The sequence below is a fragment of the Ornithodoros turicata genome, chromosome 5 (assembly GCF_037126465.1).
Source record: "Ornithodoros turicata isolate Travis chromosome 5, ASM3712646v1, whole genome shotgun sequence".
NCBI classification, from domain to species: Eukaryota; Metazoa; Arthropoda; class Arachnida; order Ixodida; family Argasidae; genus Ornithodoros; species Ornithodoros turicata.
Window position 1 is genome coordinate 3,367,217 of NC_088205.1, and position 22,364 is coordinate 3,389,580.

A 22,364-nucleotide genomic window follows, 5' to 3' on the forward strand; every position below is an offset into this window, starting at 1 on the left:
AGTGCATAACATAAAAAAGGAATTACTGTTCGACACTAACTCGAGGCCTCTCTACTTCATCACCCCTCACACAGCTAATCATTGCAACAGTATTTGCAATAATCAAAAATACATTTCTAGTAGATTTATATCACCAGATACCATCACGGCTGCAAAATACTTGTTGTGCGTAACCGCCAAGGCTATGAAAAGATTAGACAAGTAAAATTAGCTTAACTGTGAAATTGACTATCCAGGAAGGCACGAAGTTACTGTTAATATTAGATACCAATTTTTCCGATAACACTGGCTTTAAAGTATTTTCATCGGCGTGACTTAACACTGGTTGGTCCAATACGCTGCCTTTTCTCTTGTCTTTAGTGGACAGACATTATTGGGTTTGAGTGTCCTGAGTAAGAAGAGTAACAATGAATAGAATAGAAAGTCTGGTTGGATAGCTGTACAGTGAACAGCCGACCGCCTCCAGTTGGCAGTGGTAGGAGTGGAAACACCCCCACAGCCTTCGGAAGATACTTTCCACGTTCACGAAGCCAGCTCCCACGTGAACGCAGATATTGTCCCGCAATCGTGCTTCCAAAATACCCGCGACAATGCCTTGAGGATGTGTGTCAGGACCTTCAATAAGTGTGGTAATATCAATTGCGCCTACAATTGCCGAAACAACCACACTGAAAACATAAAAAACGGACCAATTTCATTTCAAGGAACACTCAAGCGCCAAAAACGTTAGTTTAGCACCAAAGTTAGCCGCAACATACTTTTTTTTAAATTTCCGCATTTAAAATACTGTTCTCCGGCACACAGTGACGAGAATGCTGCTCCTATACTGCTGACAGATTGGACGCCTCTGATGTAAAAAGCGGACCGATACGACTCTCCATGTCACGCATTCGTGCATTCGACCTTCGGTCAGGCTGACCTTTCCGAAATAAACACACGTATATCCCTCCCCCCCTCGTGCACCACACAGCTGACTTCGCCACTTCGCGTCCTATCGTTGACGACAAAACATCCCGCAAGAGGGCGCAGAACAAAGGAGGCCGCCTATGCGGCTGCTCGGTGCCTATATAGTATAGTGAATCCCTCGTGACGGCAGAGCTAACTTTTTTGCCCGAAGACACATGTCTCGTGTTTAAATTGCGTCGCACCCCTCGGCTAGTTCCTATATATATAGGTATCACCATTATTGCGCAGGAACCGAAGGCGAAGCAGCGCTGTATGACTGCTTTATCGGTCGATCTTTCCTTCTTGCGTGTGTTCCACAATGCTCTTGGCTTGTTATCCCTCTCCACATAACAGGGCTTCTCCGCTGTCCCTCGCTAATTACATGCCGTTCTATTTGAATAATTCACGACGCTAACGACGAAAAAGTCGCTTCAAACACAACGAAGCTAACTTTATAATGAAGGGCTCCCAGCTCTGAATGCTTAATTTCCAGCTGGATTGCCTTTGTACGCATGCTTCATGTTCGGTTCCTCCTTCTGGCTTTTCGTACGAAAACAGACAACTTTCGCTTCGTTATGTGTTATTCCGTTGAAACTTTACGTCGCGGAAACTAAATAACGATAACATCATATTCGGTGTGCTTTTGTTTTTTTCTCAGTTCGATTCCAGGACGTGTTCCTTGTGCGATGTGGCTGTATGTCTGTGTGTGTGTGTGTGTGTGTGTGTGTGTGTGTGTGTGTGTGTGTGTGTGTGTGTGTGTGTGTGTGTGTGTGTGTGAGAGAGAGGGGGGTCTTTATTGGCACATTTGTGTAGGTAAAAAAGAAAATCGCTGGTAGTGTATCACGTTGTATATAGTGAGATTTCTACAATTAATATTACAATGTTGCGTTCTAAATAGCAGCATGGTAGAACAATACGTATTTCTTACAGAACGTGCTACGGTTCGGACTGTTTTTGGGTAAAGGATTTCTGGAATTCTGGAGGCACCCGTGCATTTTGTTTTCTGAAGGCAAAGAAGGCACAAAAACACTATATCTGCATCACCGTTCCCCTCCATCAACGCGAACATATCGTCTAACCCAGGCCATGTTGACGCTGCGCCAAGTGGAAGGACCTCCGGAAAAAATTGTTCCGGAAAATTTGGTCTCGGGGAAAAAGAAATGGTCCCTGGTAGCGAGGGCGAAAATAATGGTCCCGTAGGGTTCTGCGGGCCTAAAAATACAGGAGCGTCGTTGTGGAGAGCCGATGAAAGGGATCATAGCCGACCAAGTGCTATCATTCGCCCTCCTCATGTGTTGAAATATGGAGACATAGGCTCTTTTTTATATTAACACTGATGTTAATGGACAATCAAAGCTGCACGGGATTTAATGAGGAACATAAAAGCGATTACATTCGCTGCACCGGCTGTATTGAGCGGATACCATCTGTTACTTCTATTCCTCTATCTCTCTGTTTTTTTTTTGTTTTTTTTTTTCAGTGGGGTACAGACAACGTGACAAGATTAGGAAGCGGTTCTCCAAGGTCCTGCTACCTTCTGCGTATTTCTGGCAGATAGGTTGGAAAAATGGAACTCGCATTCTTTTATAAAAGGAACTCTTACAGAGTAGTGAGCAAAATGACACGTTAACTTCTGTATTCGTAACCATTAAATAAAACGTATATAAACGCTTAAAACTCAGAAAGGGCGTATAGCTTTTTTTGTCCATAAACATCGACACAGAACAGATGCAGGGGACAACTGTAAAATCCGTGTCTGACCAAGAGTAGAAAAATGCTCTCACTCGCATCCAGCGAATGATATCGCTTTTGTGTTACTCACTGAATGGCGTGCAGATTTTATTATCTATTATCACACGCAAAAACCCAATGCATCTCAATTTGAAGAAATCGGGAGAGCGAATGGTAATACTCGGTCGGTTGTGATGCGCTTCATCAACATGAAAAAAATGTAGGAAAAAATGTCCCCGGAAAAAACGTCCCAACCACCTGCAACCACACCCCTCTATTTTCGGGCGTGCAGGACCCTGGGGGGCCATTTTTGTACGCCCACGTTACCAGGGGCCGTTTTATCCGGGACCAAATTTTTCTCCTACACCCCTCCTGACTCCGGAACTCGCACGCTTACATACAGCAAGCAGGTGCGAGAAAAATCTAGGGTTATTTTTCCCATTAAACTTCAGTTGCTATACCATAACTTTAGAGCGCTACAGGGACAGGGACAAGGACGAAGAGAAATACACAACACATAGACGCTATCTCTAGGTGTATCACTCTCCGTCCTTGTCCCTGTAGTGCTCTAACGTTATCACCTCGTACCAACAGGCCCAGGGGGCTTAATCGCTTCATCGTCGTTACGGTCGTTACAAGCTAACGAGTGGCGGGAAATTCAAAAAGGCGGGCGGGAAATTTAAAAAGGTGGGCACGTGGTAAAACACGTGCACGGCGCTCTTCGCGCGATACGTGAAGGCCGTGGTACACGTCACGCGCAATGTGTCACGTGCCCACCTTTTTAAATTTCCCGCCAGTCGTTAGCTTGTAACGACCGTAACGACGATGAAGCGATTAAGCCCCCAGCTCCCCTCGTTGTCCAGTTGTTATAGTCTGAGCTCGTCCGGTGCTGTTTTCGCGTGTCTTCGCCCGTCGCTCACTATATCATTTAACCAATCAGCAAAACGTTCCACTTTGTGGTTATTTTCCATTCCGTGGTTAGTGACGATTTAAGGAGTAAAGTTCAGATTCATTGCTTTTACAGGGGCACAGGAGGTTCTCACGTATCGTATCGACTCATCGCAACAAATCCTATCCGACAGGATCACATCAGCCAATCCACCGGTCAGGATAGGTGCGATAACTCGATGGGATACGCTTCTGTGGCATTCATGTAACTGCTGACACGAGGTAGCTTTTCCAGAAGACACTATTTGGTAACTGACATGAATGTCGGGAACCAGCTTCAGAAAGCCACCCTTCACAGTCCCCACACAGTCCCCTTCACACTTCAGAAGGTCATCCATACTGTAGCGAAAGGAGTATGCAGCAAATGCGTATTTTTTTTTCGTCCGGGTGAATCTATTTTTTGAAGAGTAGCAAGCCAAATATTGGCTGACCTCTCTCATCATCTAGAAAGAAGAAGCGAGAAAAGTAACGAGTAATTTGCACTAACGAGTTACCCATTCGTAACGAAATCCGTTACTATAGCTACAAACTTTAGAAATTCAATTACTGAGTCGTTACTTCGTTCCTCAAAAAGTAACTCGTTACCCAGCATCGAGTTACGTACAAGTCCGCCCCCTAGCAACTTACTGATACGCCTATCAGCGTCGTCTCCTCTCTGGAAGCTTAAACAAATCAACATCAGTCTGTAAGACGGGAAAAGTGCAAGAAGTAGAAAACGAGCACTCCATCCACAGTGCGTTTCCGTAATTTCCTTATGGTTCGAAACAGGCGCGCAAACTCCATCAGCGGCCATTTCTCCGCTCGTCTACATTTTAGCCATATCTTTGCAGACGAGGCACAGAGAACTTTCATTTCAGGAGCTGTCAACTCCTATGCACGCGCTGTCAGGTTACGGTAGGGAATATGCGCAACTCGTTGGGAAAGCCAGGCGAACCGGCACGAGAAGCGGCTGCAAGTATGACACTCGATAAGGGCGGTGAGGCTTTCCAAACGTATGCCATCAAATGCGTTGTGTGATCATCACAATCTCGGCCTGATAAGTTTTGACGGGTAGCGCTACTGGATTTCTCTTTATTGCATCCCACGAGCTAATTCGCATAATCGGAACTATCGATTCTGTCTAATACGTGCTGCGTGAAACGCGAAAAGATAAATGATCCTGGCATTACAGAGGAGAATTTCTGCTCGGAGGAAACGGTGAAAAGGTTGAAAGCGCTTTGAACTGTCAATAACAGTTGCGTTCGTTGAAGTTCCATTGACTCACCGAAGGAAGTTGTCAGAGCCTGCAGATTGCGAGCAGATAATATCGACGTTTTCTAACTTTGACACGAATTCTCCGTAGCGTTGTTTTCGAACATTTTGTTTAAACACGACCGTTAATCTGGTGGTCTTGCTTCTAAGTTGAAAACTCTAGGTATATCTCACGTAGTGTATATCATAGGTTAGTGTATAGCACAAAGGCTCACATGTGATTGTCGAAGGAAGTGAATCAGAGAGAGTAAATGTGCTGTTCGCTCGACAAGGAGATGAAAGAAACGTTAGCGCGCAGTCCAGAAAAAGTAAGTCAGGTGCCCTGTTTGGTTACCGCTCACGTATATTATTGTGTATGTCTGCAGGCCGTTTCACGTAATATGGTAGAAAATAGTATTAAAAATCAACTTGTCTCGGAACATTATGGGATGAACGCCATTGATCTCGGGTGAGATTTTGCCTTTATCTGGGAGCACTTTTATCAAGTTTAATTCGCGATAAATTGAATTTTCCCAACTGACCTCTGAAATTTGTCAAGTGCCTCACGGTTGATAGAAGTGATGAAAGAAGGAAGTCACTGAAAAGGTTAGCCAGTTGTAGGATTCGAATCCATATCTTCTGGATTATCGGTCTTTCTTACCAACTGAGCTAAGCTAACACTTTTCTAACACGCCTCTCCAGTGACTTCCAAGGGTCCGTCATTTTGAAGGGACAAGCACATGCACTCACTCACTCCACTTTCACTCTTACGTGTTTTCTCACTCGCACACACATTCACACGACGGGGAGACGCAAGCGGCATCTGTTGAACATGATGCGAATTGATGTTCTGAGGCTGGAACACATAGAAACACATAGAGGCGCGCTAGCTTAGCTCAGTTAGTAAGAGCACGACCTACTCTATACTAGAGACCTGGACAGCTGGCGCTCCCCTATGGGAGAGACGGGTCATGGGTTAGTTACGTTAGTGACCGCTGCAAGCGCCACATAGCATTATTGGGGAGAGGGAATCACCCTTGCCACCGTCGTTAGTCTGCTAGGGATACACAGGCTGTTGCCATCGAGATCAGTGGTTGCCACACAGCCCGTTGCTAAGCACGCGCTATATGCTGCTTCGTCGTCGTCAACACAGCCTACCCTACATCGCCGCGGTTTCGACAAGTCACGTGGTAACAAATAGTGCGAGCTAGCGCCAAATCCCATAGCCAAGCGGCGATTGCCAGAACTACTATCCCGGTGCTGGGAGCATTGCGGACGTCCAGGTCTCTAGTATAGTAGTAGGTCGTGAGTAAGAGCCCTGGACCGGTAATCCAAAAGATGTGGGTTCGAGTCCTACAGCTGGCTAACCTTTTCAGTGACTTCCTTCTTTTAGGTGCTTGAGGCTTTGTATGTATTTGCCCTTTCTATGTGTTCCAGCCTCAGACCATTATGTTCAACACATGCAGCTTGCAGTAGTAGTGAATGTATCCTGCAATAGATTGGGGTAAATCCGGCCTTTCTGTTTCCGTAAAAAAAAGAAGAAAATAGAAAGTTGACTTGGTAAATTTCGAAACTAAATTGAGAAAATTCAAGTTCTCGCGAATTAAATGTTCGTAAGTAATACGTATGAATTGAATTGCTCGGAAGTCATGGCAAAATCTCTCCCGAGATAAGTAGCGTTGACCCCATAAAGTTTAGACTAGTAAATTTTTCATACGATTTTTTAGCACGTTAGGTACTACGTTGTAGAATAAGATAACATTTTGCACGGTTCTATATATTTGGAGGGCCTAGGCCCAGTGTTGTACGTAACGCTGTTACACTTGTGGACAACGACGAGGATGGACACGCGCCTGGAGCACCAGCTCCTCATTACATCAGTTCAACCGGCACGGCAATGGAGATAGGCCAGTTCCACCGGCACGGCCATGGACATAGGCCACTGTCATCGCCTCTCCGTGGCATACCATCATCCCCGGTCGGGATTCATGTAGAGGGACACCACCTCCTCTACATTTGGTGATCCGAACTATAAACACCAAGTTGCGCGTAACAGCTTCACCGGCATGGTGCTGAGCATCCCATCCTTGAAGCCTCCCACCCAACAAAGCCCTGCATTCACGCAACGACCCGACCATTCAACTGCGACTCGACTCCTTCGAACCGGCTCATTCACTCGCCACAACCTGCTCACATTTCCAAAGGCTTCCTCTGCTCGGCAAGACCACAGCTGTACTGCAGACGCCATGGTGCGAAGACATCCGTCCGGCACACACGCGCTTCACAGCTGCATCCGCCTTCACTCGTCACCGCGCCCCGGCGCTCTTTCAATGCCGGCCGCGACACCCGAGCCTCGCGCTCACCTGCCGGTCGCGGCAGTCACGGCAGCCAACGCCACGGCACCTTTCAGCCGGCGTGTCGGCATCTCACCACGGCTCGCGCAGCCTCGTCTCACTCAGCTAACCTGGGACTCTAAGAGCTTCGGTTCCCGTGCCGGTCGCGTCACCCCACGACAGCGACAGGGCCTCACTCTCTTTCCCGCTCGTCTCTGGCTGACGGATCGTTGTTCCCGTTCATCACCCGCTGGGAGTGTTCGCCAGTCGGGATTCATGTGTGCCGTACCATGCACCTGTTCAACCGTGCACGTCATCCATGGTCGCCCTCGTTTTCCTCCTCCGGTGAACTCGTGGGTTTCTTCCGATTTATCGCCGCTCCGCGTCTGAAGGGGGGAGTGATGTGGCGGGCCGTGGACAACGACGAGGATGGACACGCGCATAAAGCACCCGCTCCTCAGTTCCCCCGGCGAGGCCATGGACATAGGCCACCGTCATCGCCTCTCCGTGGCACACCATCATCGCCGGTCGGGACTCATGCAGAGTGACACCACCTCCTCTATATATGTTGCAGAACTCTTAGAGGGCGGCAGCACAACAATTGAACATTTGTTCTTTGGGAAATCGTTTTAAGATGCATGGCTCATTGTCATCGAGAATTAAGGTACGGTGGATGTTCGGCGAAAAAGAAAACCACCACCAAAACCATCACCAAAAACGGTCGCTCTACATGAGTCCCGACCGGCGATGATGGTATGCCACGGAGAGGCTATGACGGTGGCCTACGTCCATGGCCGCGCCGATGGAACTGACGAGGAGAGTGCTCAAGGCGCGTGTCCGTCCTCGTCGTAGCCCAAGGTCAGCCACACACTAACCGAAACTTTTTTCGGTATCGGAGTGCAGATCGCTAATCGGTATCGGGAAAAGTATTTCCGTTACAAATTTATGGTAACTCGATCTCCGTATCGTTACAGATACCGATACTTTCTTGGTGCCCCACCCTTTCTTTGCCGACCGTATTTCTTACTATTATTCATTGTCAATGGTCCGCCCAGCGCTCGACAAGAAGCCTATGGACTCGCCTATACGTGGTCCGTACACTGGCAAAAAGTGAACATCTGTAACGGGAATTATACCAAACAGATCTGGACTTTTTTTCTTCGAACCTGGAGGAAATAACCACGCTGCTGTCAACAAAAAGAGTTGAGATCAGCGAACAGAGGTCTAGTCCTTGACAGTGCGCTCTGGATTCCATTGCTCAACTGCCGTGTCGCACTTAGTCACGCTCAGATATACCGTGGTATTAACTTAGGATTGGTTTCCTTGGTTATTCGACTGCACTGTATGTGTGGGCATGACACTAACGTAATTGTCATATTGCCATCTGTCAGCTGACTGAGAAACCACGTCCTGCTAGGATGGCAGAAGATCACTTTGAGAACCAGCTATTGATAAAAGTCAAGCGAAGTGCCCGAGCTACATAATAAATACGCTGCCTTCTTACTGCAAAACTGTCTTTTGCCAATTTGCTACTATACAAATGGGGTGTTCACGTAACCGAGATCTCTACGTATGCATGTTCGAATTTCCAAGAAAAGTTTCGGACAAAGTATCGCGATACTTTTTTTTAGTAGCGGTAGCGGTACCCCATTACTTTAAAAGAGATTGGTATATTGATACTTTTTACTCAAGTAACGAGTAACTGTATCGCGATACCATATTTCGATAACGGGTACAACACTGCCTAGGCCTGTGCATTTCATTCACGCCATTCTTCGCAACTTTCCTCTTTTTACCTTCAAACCTCTTTCAGTAACCCCTCCAGGCTGACGTAGGTTATGCTGCTAGAGGCTTATCTTACACCTGTAGGGTTACGAGATCGCTGTTGGACCGCTTCGCACTCTTGTGTGCATCTGTTTCACACACTGACAAAATTCAGTTTCAAGCGTATCGTCGTCTTAACTCTTCGAAATAGCAGCAATGTGAAATGAGGTAAATCAAAATCCAAGATAACCATCGCCAAACGCAGAAGAAAAAAAAAAGTAATGCACCACTCAGAGCACCTGGAAATGTTGCCGTCTTGTTTGTCGTTGTCGGTCTCGTTCTCCATCAAAGGGGACTGTAACCGCCTCCTCGAAATGTTGTTGCGGTAACGGTAGCAGCAGCACTGAAGCACAAAGTAGAAATGTCGTAAGAGCGAGGAAGAGAGAGAGAGAGAGAGTCTATATGTTTGGAGAACCCGGTTATTAAACGGGTAGCCCCGGAATTGCTACAGTATTGTTGCTGGGGCACGAGCTCCAGGCACAATGGAAAAGGGATTCTATGAAGGAAATTGCTCGTCGCTATTCACACAAGACCCACCTTATCAGGAAGGCATGAAAATCTATGGGTCACCTTGAGAGCGCTCTGTATACGACGACGCTTAGGAAGCGAAATTGAGATACAAGGTAAATTGGGGGAAAGTACTTTGGGCGGCGAGCTTTCGTTTTGGCGGGGTGGTACCTGCGGTGTTGATTTTCAGTGCAAGTCACGTTGTCATTTGCATATGTTATCATTTGCATATATATCACCAGACGGGGGAAGGGTATACAGAAAGGGAATAAAATCAGTTTTTTTGTTTTTTTGCTTTTCTTCGTTCATATTCAAACCACTTGATGTCACGACAAGGCGATTTTGCGTGACACCTGCATTTCCTGGCCGGTGCCTGACCGGCGGGCAGCAGAGCGCTCGGAAATAGGTGATCTGGGGTAGCCGGCCCTTGTGATGAGGGCTACAATCCCCATGTTTTTCTTTCAATCATCATCATCAGCAGCAGCACGCTACCACCACAACCTGCATTTTCGTCGTTCACTCGTTTTCGCGATTTATTATTAGGAACGCGTCCAGGGGGCTTAATCGCTTCATCGTCGTTAAAGCTCAGCTCCGCCGATTTTCGACTGCGACAGAATGGAGCCATGCTTGGGCTGTGCGTTCGTTTCCGCACAGGGAGCATACATGTGAAAATTTTTCAACCGTTTGTTTGTAGTTTTTAAGAAAACAATTTTTTAAATTTCCCTGGCACGGCGGTCCTGTGGTCGGCAAACCCTGACCAATCCCGGCTTCGTCCTGGCTTAGCCGCGCTCGTGGCTTGGCTAACGCCAAATCGTCGATGCGATGGCGGAGATCTATGGGCGAAGGTGAATGTTTTGGGTGTGTTCCGTGATAATTGCTGTCGTTAATAGCCTCAAAGATAGTTTTGCCGGTCTTCTTTAACAAGCCTTACAGGATGGCCTCGTTGTGCAACGACGGCCGTCGTGAGCGGACATTCTGTGTCTGCACTGTGCTTCATGCTACCAACAAGACCTAACACCTAACGTGTGACATACTCGTACGCATTCTCAATAGCTTTGCCAGCGCACTATGCGCGGACTTGCTGCGCGTGCAGAAAGCACCACCAAAGCTATTGAGAACGAGAACGAGTACGTGCTCGAAGACGAAGTATTTCTTATAAGAAACACGATAAAACGGTGCGGTGGTCCCCGATAGCTCGTGACAGCTATTTCAGCACGATACAGCGGCCATGACGGAGTGTAAACACAAACTGGTTGCCAGGCAGAGCTGGCTAGGGGTGGCTATCCAATCTGCGCAGTTCCAAGTATGACGTCACAAGTGGAACCGCCGCCCGGTAGTTTTTCTCAAATTTCTCACGAAGGAGTATGGAAATTTGGAAAGCAATGTTCGTTTATGAATGAAGTTGGGACCACGGTTCTGAATATCACAACGTCTTCATACTTTCGGAACAGCAGCGGAGCTGCACTTTAAGGTCCTTACAAGCTAACGAGTGGCGGGAAATTCCAAAAGGTGGGCACGTGACACATTGCGCGTGACGTGTACCACGACCTCCACGTATCGCGCGAAGAGCGCCGTGCACGTGTTTTATCACGTGCCCGCCTTTTTCAATTTCCCGCCACTCGTTAGCTTGTAAGGACCTTAACGACGATGAAGCGATTAAGCCCCCAGGTATAATTATGTTTTCTTCATTTCTGTTCGATGTGTTACGTTCTCTTCAAAAATGACGAGAATGCGAATACCGCACCACAAAGTAACTTCTCGCTAGGCTTGCCAGCATTACTTGGTGAACAAGAACTCCCTGACGCACTGATAGAAACAACAACTAAATCATGAGGATAACGTGGGGAAATTCTCTGCTTGAGTATAAGCGTATTGAGCATAAGTATAAGCGTACGAGAATTAGCAGAGGTAGGCCACAGACATGGACGACGCAAACACGTACGCCTCCAATACTCGGGAACCAATGAAATCAAACAACTCGAGATAAAGGCGCTGACGCCAGGACTCGAACGTAGGCTACTGCTACTACTTCAGGCACTCTAAGACTCGGGCGATTTCATTCAAATTCAGGCAGGGCCGTCCCCTTTGGGTCTCCGACTTTCTCAATTATTTATTTATTTTTTATGAGGTAACCCCATCTGTGGCATGAACATCGCCGCTTTTCCCAAGTTCCAAAATGAAGCGGCTCTCGACATATACAATGAAGAGAGTGAGCAGCCAGAACCCTGGTTTGGCTTCGACGTATTTTTTTCGCCAATTTGAAGCGCTCTATTCTGGCGTCTATGACGGCCACCGGTACGACGTTTTTATCACTTATTGACTGTGTCAAAGGCTCTGAGGTGACACAAAATTTCTTGCATCTGATAACCAGAGCGTTTTATAAAAAGAGCGCATAAACGATATCGCGTCAATTTTGCTCTACTTATTTATGTCACATATTAGCAGCAGCGCGATGAGATGCACACCAAACCAAAGCGTAATCCTCGCTCTTTTTCATGATGTGCAGCACATATTTCTGCCTTGTGTCGTTCAGAAGGAAACTTTGCCGAAATTGTGATGAGTATATGGATGTTCACGAAGCACCTACGCAAAAAGACCATGCTCTATTCGATGAAGAAAAAGTTTGATGTATAACGAATTCTTTAGCTTTCGATTGGCATAAAATTCAGCTGTTGTAAATGCTCTGCTGGTCAGTTACGGTGCTTGAAAAAAACTGTCCAACTTCGCAAGGTCCGCAGAACAATGTTCTCCCCCAGCGCTCGCATTTTTCATGGCCACGTCGTCGTCAAACGGTCGGGTATCCCGATGTAGGAATCGCAATACAAGTGGGAGTTTGCAATAAAAGTATATTAACATCATATATGCCCCCCCCCCTCCACAAAGAGAGCAAGTACGACACATACGAGCGTGGACGCCTGAGAGGGTCTTGCCGGCATGGTGTAACGGTAGCATCCCTGACCGGAAATCTGGAGGATCTCGGTTCGAGTCCTGGCGTCAGCAGTTGTTTAATAGCATATAAGCATGTCATAATATCAAACTGCATAGTATAAGGACAATGATGATAAAAGTAGGTGCACAAAGAAAGGAAAGAAGGGATCCAAGTGTGTAGCGAGGGTGTGTGTGTGGGGGAGGATCTTCCTCTACAAGTGGTGGACCCGGAAATGAGCGGTACTTTCCTCGCACAGTGATGAATGCAGCGCAGGCGGCTACCGGGGTATTCCACGTTCCTTTTCATTTTTCCGCCGAAGACCGGCGGATACCGGACCATCACCGAAGACGAGCGGCTCCGCTTTCTTCGTCGCCGCGCCGCACGGGACGCATACCATCATGCCACACGACCGGCATGGAGCACAACGGATACAGAAGGCCATTCAGCGACACTTACATAAAGTCGCGCGCGATCTCTGGCGCCGTTTTCCGGCACCTTTGTCTCCCCGTACTCAGAAGTCTCGGATTTTGGGGAGTGCTCGAGGGACTTTCCACTCCTGTGGTACAACGGCACCCATTCCGCTCCCTGTCCTCATAGCGTGTCACAGCCGTGCTTTCGTCAGCTCGAGATATTCCGATATGATTTGCCCTCTTCGAGAGACCCGGCCCAGGACTTGTCCCTCACCCTCTTCGAGCTGGAATCTGCACCACGGGACTCTTCTCAGCGCACTTCCCTCGGGGCAGATTAGACCACATATAAGGCACTTCGGAATCTTCTCCTGTCGAGGAGATTATCCCTCTTACGGAGAGTCAATGAAATCTGGCGCCAAGAAGAAGTCCCGAAGGAATGGAGAATCGCGATGGTGGTCCCTTTACTTAAACCAGGTCAATCGACAAATCACATCTATTCTTTCCGCCAGTAGCTCTTGCCTGCTGTGTGGGGAAGACCTTGGAACGCGTGATAGTATTCAATCGCCTGAGCTGGTACTTTCAGAGCGCGTTCTTTTTTTTTTTTTTGTTTCTTTTTCCTGAGGCGATGGTGGGATTTCGCCCAGTCGCTGGCCGGCAATGAATAGCGTCATAGCTTTGACCAGTAGGACGCAACATGCAAGAACTGAAGGCTTACTGACTGCTGCTGCCTCTCTCGACGTCAAGAAAGCGTACGATAGTGTTCTTCGTTGTGCAATCACGGTGACGCTTCGAGAAGCTGAAGTCGGTGACTGCCCCTTGCCATGAATCTAAGATTCAAGGATCGGTGTCTGATCGTTCCTTGTTTACCCGTGCCGCTGAGGTGGATACTGCCACGTACCGCGTGCACCATGGTGTTCGATAGGAGAGTGCGCTATGTCCCCTCTTATTCAATATCATTATGGCTTCTCTTCAGCTGCCTGATCACACTATTACACTATATGCTGACGCCATTTGCATCAGGACCTCTGCCATTCGTCGCGGCACGATCCAACGCTGCCCAGAAGCCTCGTTAGACATCATTTCAAGATATCTCGTCGACCGTGGCTTGACTGTCTCACATATAGGAAGACTGTAGCCCATGGCATTTTCACTCAGATCATTCCATAAGTACCCGCTTTTCCTTGATGGCTCAACCCTGACCTTTGTTACGACCTGCCAATACCTGGGTATTACAACTGACCGCGGCCATGTAAAGATGCTCACTACCAAGGCAAAGGGTCTTGGGACCCTTTGACCCCTGGGACATGTGAAAGATCCTGGGGCCCATCATGCTCTGACCTCCATCGTGTCCATCATGTTCTGCGGTACAGCTTTGCGGTACAGCTTACCCATCCTCCATGCTCTCAGTCGAACTCAAGTCCGGAAGCTACTATACCAGTATACCAGGAAAGATAAACACTTGACCGATCTGGATAAAGCAGGATGAGAGAGTTGGCCCATACGCGCAAGGGACTCGGTGGAACTAGTAGCACCTCTGACCCGAAATCGAGGGGGTGGGGGTGGAATGTCACAGCTGATCTCACATCCTGCTTCACTGTTCCCGATACGTGATGGAAGTGTGTGCCGAAGTGACCTTCGAACTGCATTAGAACGACAAGACCATCGACCATTCGACTTGTGCAAGTTGTTAGTAGCATGGCCGGCTGAGCTAAGACGGCGGGGACCGGAGCCTTGTTGAAGTTTCTCATGGGCATCGCGGCTCCTTACCCATATTAATATTTTTACCATCCCTTTCCCGCTTTCACACGCACAGACATGTATATATACAAGAAAGGACACATTTATTCTTCTAAGCGGTTTCGAGCAGCTGGATCTCCGGTTGCAGAGGCCAACAGCTTGGTAATTTTCATACTTACACCTCTCCTCGTTTCGTGGTTCGTTTTTTGCACCGCTGCCACCCACGAGTGTGTTCGTCTGAGTGAACGTGAGTGCAACTGGCAACAATGTAATGAAGTGAGCGCGTGTCCCCGTGTTTCCTAGCGAGGCGTGATTCGTTGATAAGAGGACAGCTAACATGGATGTAACGGAAAAAAAAGCGTGCTGGCCATGTCACGTCGAGACTGGGAGGTACCCGGGTTCGAATCCCGGTGCCGGCTGCGCTGTCTGGGGTTTTTCCTGGGTTTTCCTCAGACGCTTTCAGACATATGTCGGCACAGTTCCCTTAGAAGTCGGCCCAGGACGCACATTCTCCCAGGGCGTGAGTCGTGACGTTGCCCACATACGTGAGGCCGACAACGGCAAGCCCTATCACCACCACCACCAACGGGAAAAAAAAGAAAGCAAAGAGAAACATAGCTAGCCTCGTGTAACCGGCAACATCTGTGACCGGAAATAAGGGGATGCGGGTGCCGATCTCGCTGCTGATGCCTCCTCGTCAACGACAGTTCTTTAATTAGTACTCAGTTTAACCCTTTCTTTTTTTTTTTTTTTTTTTTGCAGCGACGTACGCATGGCGAGATTTTCTCAGTCTCATCTATAGTCAAATGCGCGCAAATAGAGGGACAATGTATGCAATCAAAGCTGCAATCCCTCATGTGCAGCGACTCGTAAACAGTGTGAAAGAATAGACAGCGAGAAAAGTTAATTTGTCGCGCGTCCTCGTGAGCCTTCCATTGATATTGTAAGGTTTCGACGTCAAAGCCAAGCTAATGAATGTTAGCTATCATGAATAGAGTGAAGCGCCACGGGTACGCGTGTATAGAGGAGGAAGCGCGCACTGCTATGTCTGTTGACGTATCTCGATGCATATTACTAATTAGTTTGAGGAAACAAAAGGCGTTGTGGACAAGATGCATCGGCAGCGAGTTAGAGGCGACAGGATGTTTTGTATCGATCACTCGACGGTTTGTGTGCTTAAAGGTTTCCTGAGCCATTCATTGCCAATACGGTGACTGTCATACGTACTCCAACGACTACTGTCTATTAATAATGAGCGTCCAACGAACGTGTTCAAACTTTCGCAATGATGTCTTTTGTTCGAAAAGGCAGCGGCTTTTGTAACGAGTCTCGCTTAACTTTCCAGAATGATTTATCTGTTAAGGAGGCCCTTGGAGCTAAGGAGTGGACTTTGTGATGGTTCAAGTCCTCTCGCGAAATGTTAATGAAAGTGTGTTCCAATGTGAGGTTAATCATAAACGAGACAAAGCAACTTACAGGAGATAATATTTATTTTCAATTCCTTATGTATTTTTCCCAAAAAGCCGCTACTAGACTGGAGAAATGTTTCTAGAGTGATACAAGTTTACCCGAACATGAACAATTACAGCAGCATCTCGACACCGCAATCCGTTGCTTGTGGTGAACTTTCCATTCATCATCGTCAATTTTTCTGTTGTTGTTGTTGATGATGATGCGAAGAACCTTCCGAAAGGTGCCGGAAAAGTTTACAGACTATGCGATCTTAATCCACGTTAAATCATAAGGCAAAAACTCGGGGGGGGGGGGGGGGGGGGGGGGGGTTACGTTTCATGCTGATATACAAAACAGAAAAAAAAAACTAGAGAAAACAGAAGGGAAAGGTTAGTCATGATGTAGGCTTGCTATTCCCAAAAGCAAACAAATAAACAAAAGGAAGATAAAAGCAGTAGAGGCACAGACAATTATGATGAAATACAGTGAACCCTGGTTAATATGACCCCCGTTAATCTGACATACTCGCTTTATGACAGTTTTTCTCGGGAACCGTTCCGACGGCATGTAAATCCCTCTCGTTAATATGACAATCCGTTTATCGGACAATGACCAAGATTTTTGTCACAAGTAGGGTCAAGCACAGGCACTGTCTTCCCGCTTGTATGACCGCGTTACATGACCCTCAGAGTAAACCCCCGCGGAGGGTACGTTTCTCGTTAATACGACAATTCGCTTTATGACCAAAATCCGCGGGAACGGCAGTGGTCACATTAACGAGGGTTCACTCTGTAGGAACCAAACAGCTTCTTCACTAATCCTTCAAACTTGGAATCTGTACACAACAGAGCTGGACAGAACGGTCCCGAAAAGGAAGGAAACAATGCAGAAATATCTAGCGGTATGGAGCCGCCACTCTCCCACATGTTCCTGTCCTAGACGCGACGATATTCCCCAAGCTCAAAACTGCATGTTGTATTAGAACTAATAAGTAACGTGAAAAAATATAAATAAAAACGGAGGATCGAAACGCTCCGGAAATCACTGGCGCGATGCAATATTTCATGCCGATGACCGATCAGCGCCGCTCAGTGCTTGCTTCGGCGAGTTTTTAATAAAATGAGCAGTGCGAGTGAGTTAGTCCTAAGGAAAATTACGAAGCAATAGAACAGGAAGATTAGTTCTTGTCAGTGAGTTCAAAAAAGAGAGCTTCAAGTTTAATATGAACTTTTTTTTTTGTTAGAAATCATAGTTGAGAAATGAAGAATTCCGAAACTGCGACTTTTTCACAAGCTCTAAATGCGGGAAAAATGAAACGAAAGTTTGTTTTTGCTTCTCTCTCGACTGTACGGAACGGGAAGCGCAGTGCACCGTTTGTCGCATAAAGTAAAAAGTGTAATCAGAGCATGATATAGGGTGGCAGAGATAGAAGATACGTTCAGTGGGAGCATGCTGGATAAGTGAAGGAGGTCGTAGACTATGTGACGTTTACGTGGTAAAATGTTAAAACTTTCCTTTGGTCTTGTAGGCACGTAGCATTTCATCAATAAATGCGCTATAAATCTTGGGCGTGGCAGAAACGTCGAGAGGGGGGGGGGATATGTTTAGTGCAAAGTAAAAAAAAGGAAAAGGAGAAGGGAAAGGTTAGCCACGATGTGGGCTTGCTTTTCCCTAAAGCTTTCAAACGTCGGGGCCTCACATAGAGCCTAGGGACAACGACAACAGACACACAGAGACGATGTTTCAAACTCAACTGAAGTTTAGTAAGTGAAGAAAGTTGGGCTAGTTGGTGGAAAATGCGTACAGTGCAGTTTGGGGACGCTAACGGGAGTTTGGGGACGCTACGTCAGTCCTCATCCGTTAGCGTCCCCAAATTGCACAGTACGAAGTTTAATGCAAAACCGAACACATTTAAGGAACATTCTTTCAATGTCATCTACAGGCTCTCAATGACCAAACCACCAAACAACGTTGAGGTTGAAAAATATGAACCCCTCACGTACATTACAATGGCGGGGAGGACGTTCATAGTTCAGCAATAAATATTTTGCTATGACAACAACAACAAATGACGATGTAATGATGATGTAGTGGTGTAAGAGGCTGCTTCTAGTGTTGATTCACTAAATCATTATCTTTGTTACGAGGTCATAATTTGATGCTTTTCGTTCGCTTCCTGACATTCTTTTAACAGCGTGCGCATGTACATACAGAACTTCTTCGCTTCTTCGCTAATAACTCAAAAACGCAAGTACTGCCAGTAAAAAAATCGAAAACATCGCGATAGTTTTCAAAAACTTTAGCGAACACACGAAACGCGCTGGGGCATACACGTAATTAATTTCGCGACAATGCCCAAGACCTTTAATGTCACAATGTACAAAACCGTCCTGCGCACAATAGCAAAGATTCCACAACAAGAGAATCCATAAAACCTCATAAACCACGCACGCGCCACTGAAGCAGAAACTAATTGCAACAATCGAGACAATTTAGTCCCTTATCAGCTATCAGGCAGGAAACACGAACCGCCGCCATTACAACACTGGCCAAGTGAACGCGGATAACAGAACGAGGTCCGTACGAGAAAAGAAGAAAAAGGACGACACTCATTTTAAACTGCAATGAAAATATAAGAGAGGCAAATAAGAAAAAAAAAAAGAGCTTCTACCTTGCATCAAATCTTCCTTTAGAGCGCAGTGAGCTACGCTTAAATGTAGTGCTTCTTAATAGTAAAAAAGTGTTCCCACGAGCTCCATCATTTTGTAAAAGCCGCGCGGATTGTTCCCTTATTGTTTCAAGGAACTTTGTGCGTGTGTCGGAGCTGCGTTTCTGCGGAGCAGCTCACATTCATCCTGTACTTCACGTTGTGGAAAATAAAAGAGTGCGCTGCAGATTTTATCTGCACGCAGCTTTTAGCGTGGTAAGCTTCTGCTGCTGCTGCCTTCTTCGTGATACGTTCTCTATAAACACACACGCGGGAGGAAACGCAAAAACATTTTCACCGTCCCCTTTAGCTTTCTGAATTTTGCTTGTTTTGCGTGCGTCAGTAGACACGGGAGATGCATGCGAAATTTTTACGAGCGTCTATTTCCTTTTCTTTTATTCGTTTATGTGAAACAGCACGAGTTTGCTGCCACGCTCGCATGCGCAATATTTTGCTGTTCCTTCGCTACTGTGCCGATTATTATTCGCTCGTTTATAAAAATGATAAATTTGAGCCTAAAGCCGTACACCATTTCTGCGTGCGTAGGCGTATCACCGTTTGCAAATTGGAAATGCGTTAAAAGAAGCGTGAATGGCATTAATTTACTTTTTTTTCGTTTCCGGTCCTATGCGAACAGTTTATCTGTTTTTCTGTTGTTTTTTTTTTCATCGATAAGTGGATGCTATGCGCAATTTTGACAGGTCGACGGCAGAACAGCACCTAGCAGTATAATAGCAGCGGTTAACTTATGATAAGTGCAAATTTTCTTAACGTGTATTTCGTCAACGCTGCAACTTAAAAGATTACGATGAAGTCGCAGTGTGGAAAGAAAAGGCGCATGGTCGTCGTACTTACACACTCAGTCCACTTTGTGAATAAAACATATGACGCTTTTTTATATTCCCCGTTTCAAAGTGCATGGTAAGTGAAACGTAGCCAGGTGTACACGTGCCTTCAACGTATATATTTTCGACAATGCTATTAAAACATGAGCTATATAGTTATCCTGGCTATCCTGTCTTTCTCTCCCGAGTGTACGTCGAGCCAATCATTCAAGTGCGAAGCCATTTTGATGATTTTCATGTCCTCAACTTTCAGTCCTTATGTATAGTCCTGAATGAATTGATATCATGTACGTCTGTGTGTAATGTTACGCTGTATAACATAATTCTTGTTTTGTTGCACAATTTGCGACACTATGCCCTCGCGGCTGTTCTTGAGCACGTGTGAAACATTTTTCATTAATATCAATACCGTTATTATAGAGGGAACAGTGAGACTCAGTTCTCGGTACGAAACACGGCTCTCGGAATCTCATTATTCCGCGAGGAATATTTTTTACTCAAGTGCAACCGTAAAAACGAAATATGATTTGATTCGTTTGCGGGATCACATATCCTACGAAATGAATTGTGGGCCCTAAGCTCTTCAGTATTCACTTAGGTAAGCTCATTACACATCATGACGGCTGACGCTCGTACATTTCTGCTTCGTCCTGTGGGAATACTGCCACTCGCCATGAAAGAACGAGTATTAAGGATTTCATGTATAGTTGACGATCGTGCATCCACATATACGCAACATTCTCGCAATCCTTTTAAAAAACCCAGATACGGCTGCCATTCTGTGTGCCACGCTCCTAGCGTGGAAGAAAACGGAAAAGTAGAATAACAAAAGACGTAGAAGAATGTGTTTATTTTCATCCGGAGTATTTCTGTAAAAAAAAAAATCCTGCAGTGTTGTGTGATTTATCGTCCATTTTCAGCGGCAACAGGGTTATGCGTACGACGCCAGCGGGTTCCTGTTTCTTTCCGTTTCCCCAATTCCTTTTTTACGTTTTCGCTTCAGCCAGCCTTAAATTTATCAGTCTCTCTGTTCTTTAACTCTCCTAGTGCTCCGATTACTGGGGCCCAGCGAAAACGCGAACTCTCCTTCTTTTGGTATTGAAAGGAACTCGACTCGGTGCCACAGAAAAAAAAAAGATTTTCCATCGCGTCCGCCTTATTTTCTTTTTCAACGACGGTGACCGCTGTCCACAAAACGTTCGTTGCTCCCCCCGAGTTCCTGATTCACCGAGATATATATATGTATGTACACATATGAGCTGCGGGCATTTATCATTTCGCGTTCTTTATCATTTGCTTCGGAAAGCACACAACTGAGCTGAAAGGTTCTTTGGGGTGCGTGTTACTAGTAAAGCAGAAAGAGTAATAACGAGAGTGTAGTTGGTATTTTGAGAAGTCTGACAATGAACTGCAAGTTGACAGGCGTTCACTTGAACCTATAATGATAAACGGATACGCAGTAACGCAAGGCTGCGTTGCGTGTGTAGACCCCAGCGGCGTGGAGCATTGGCCGCTGGGCGAGAGACTCGGTCCGAAACAACAGAAAGAAGCAGCAGGAAGTGGAATCGTAATCGCACACAATACCAGAGTGATAATATCCGTACAAGCTATTTATGGCCAATGAGGGCAAACTATCTTTAGCGCGAAATTGATCGCGTTTTCTCTGCGTGATTTATGTACACGCAGCGAAATGACGATGAATGATGAAGCATAAGGTCACATAGAATCTGCACGTTTGGTTTTCGCATGCCGCTCTTCAACCGGTGGTGACGCTATCTGCTTCAGTAGCGCTTGTCTCAGTGACACCATTAGTGCATACGATGATTGGCAGCGGCCACTGTGTAAATTTTGATGCATGTTTTGCTGTGCTGACTAGTTCTGTACTGCTTCCTTCTGTATGGAGCACAACCTCGTTCCAACGAGATCGCTTTTTTTCTTTATTATCGCTCAATTCTGAGCTTCACGGTGTCCCGGTCGAAAAGCATGCGTTTCGAAACGGATTGTTCGAAATATACTGCCAGCCGATACCACTTAGTGCAAACTGGAATTCGACGAAAGCAGGAATGCACTGCTGTACTTCTTTTTTTTTTTTTTTTTTGTAAAACACTCGAAGTGAAATGCTGCCAAGATGATCATGTTCAACTGTTTTTTTTAAGGCTCCCACGGTGTTTCCGCATGATTCCGAGGCTACTTTCACTTTTTCGTGATACTTCCGCTTATGTTGAATTACGGCTTAGATCGAATTTTCCCCGTCCCATTAACTTCGTTATAACGAGTTTTCGCTGCATACCAAACTTACTTAGTGCTGACAGGTGTTCAATAAATTTCAAACTTATTTATACAAACCATTGGAATGTTTGTTCGATGACGAAACAAAGACCTAGCCGCTACCTAACGTACAGCTCGAAACACAGTTAACTTTGAACGCGCCTCCGACCTGCAGAGCGGGAGGAGAGCCACCCTTGCGGCGCATCCGAGAAGTAAAGGAAAAGAGTATTTCGACTGTCCCAGCTGTGCTCCGGGGTTGTCTACCTTGCCATTCGCTGTTGACTCGTCGTCGCATTACCGTCAGCTGTTGTTATCATTGCGACGTTTGTTTGGTTTCGCGGCGATCATATAGTGGTGTATGCTGGCCGATATTGCAAGGATGCGATGCCGTTATCTCATTGATACACGCGAAGGTGGCCCCGTTCGCTGAGTGGGGCATTTTCAGCATTGCGATAAAACAAATGAGGATGCACGGTCTCTAGTCGCAAATTTATTGGA

At 46.4% G+C, this 22,364-nt stretch overlaps 2 protein-coding genes across 3 annotated transcripts in view; one reads left to right on the forward strand and one right to left on the reverse strand.

Annotated features, from left to right (window-relative positions):
• LOC135393807 (cell adhesion molecule Dscam1-like) overlaps nt 1–22,364 on the forward strand; it is a 326,980-nt gene that overhangs the window by 142,196 nt on the left and 162,420 nt on the right. The gene's annotated exons all lie outside the window — the stretch shown is intronic.
• The window catches only part of LOC135393809 (uncharacterized), a 207,583-nt gene that overhangs the window by 80,616 nt on the left and 104,603 nt on the right, over nt 1–22,364 (reverse strand). The window contains exon 3 of one of the 2 annotated variants that reach the window (XM_064624090.1): nt 9,251–9,354. The exons of the other annotated variant lie outside the window; for it this stretch is intronic. Coding sequence (XP_064480160.1) covers nt 9,251–9,354 — 104 coding nt within the window. The remainder of the gene's footprint in view (nt 1–9,250; nt 9,355–22,364) is intronic. 2 annotated transcript variants of the gene reach the window in all.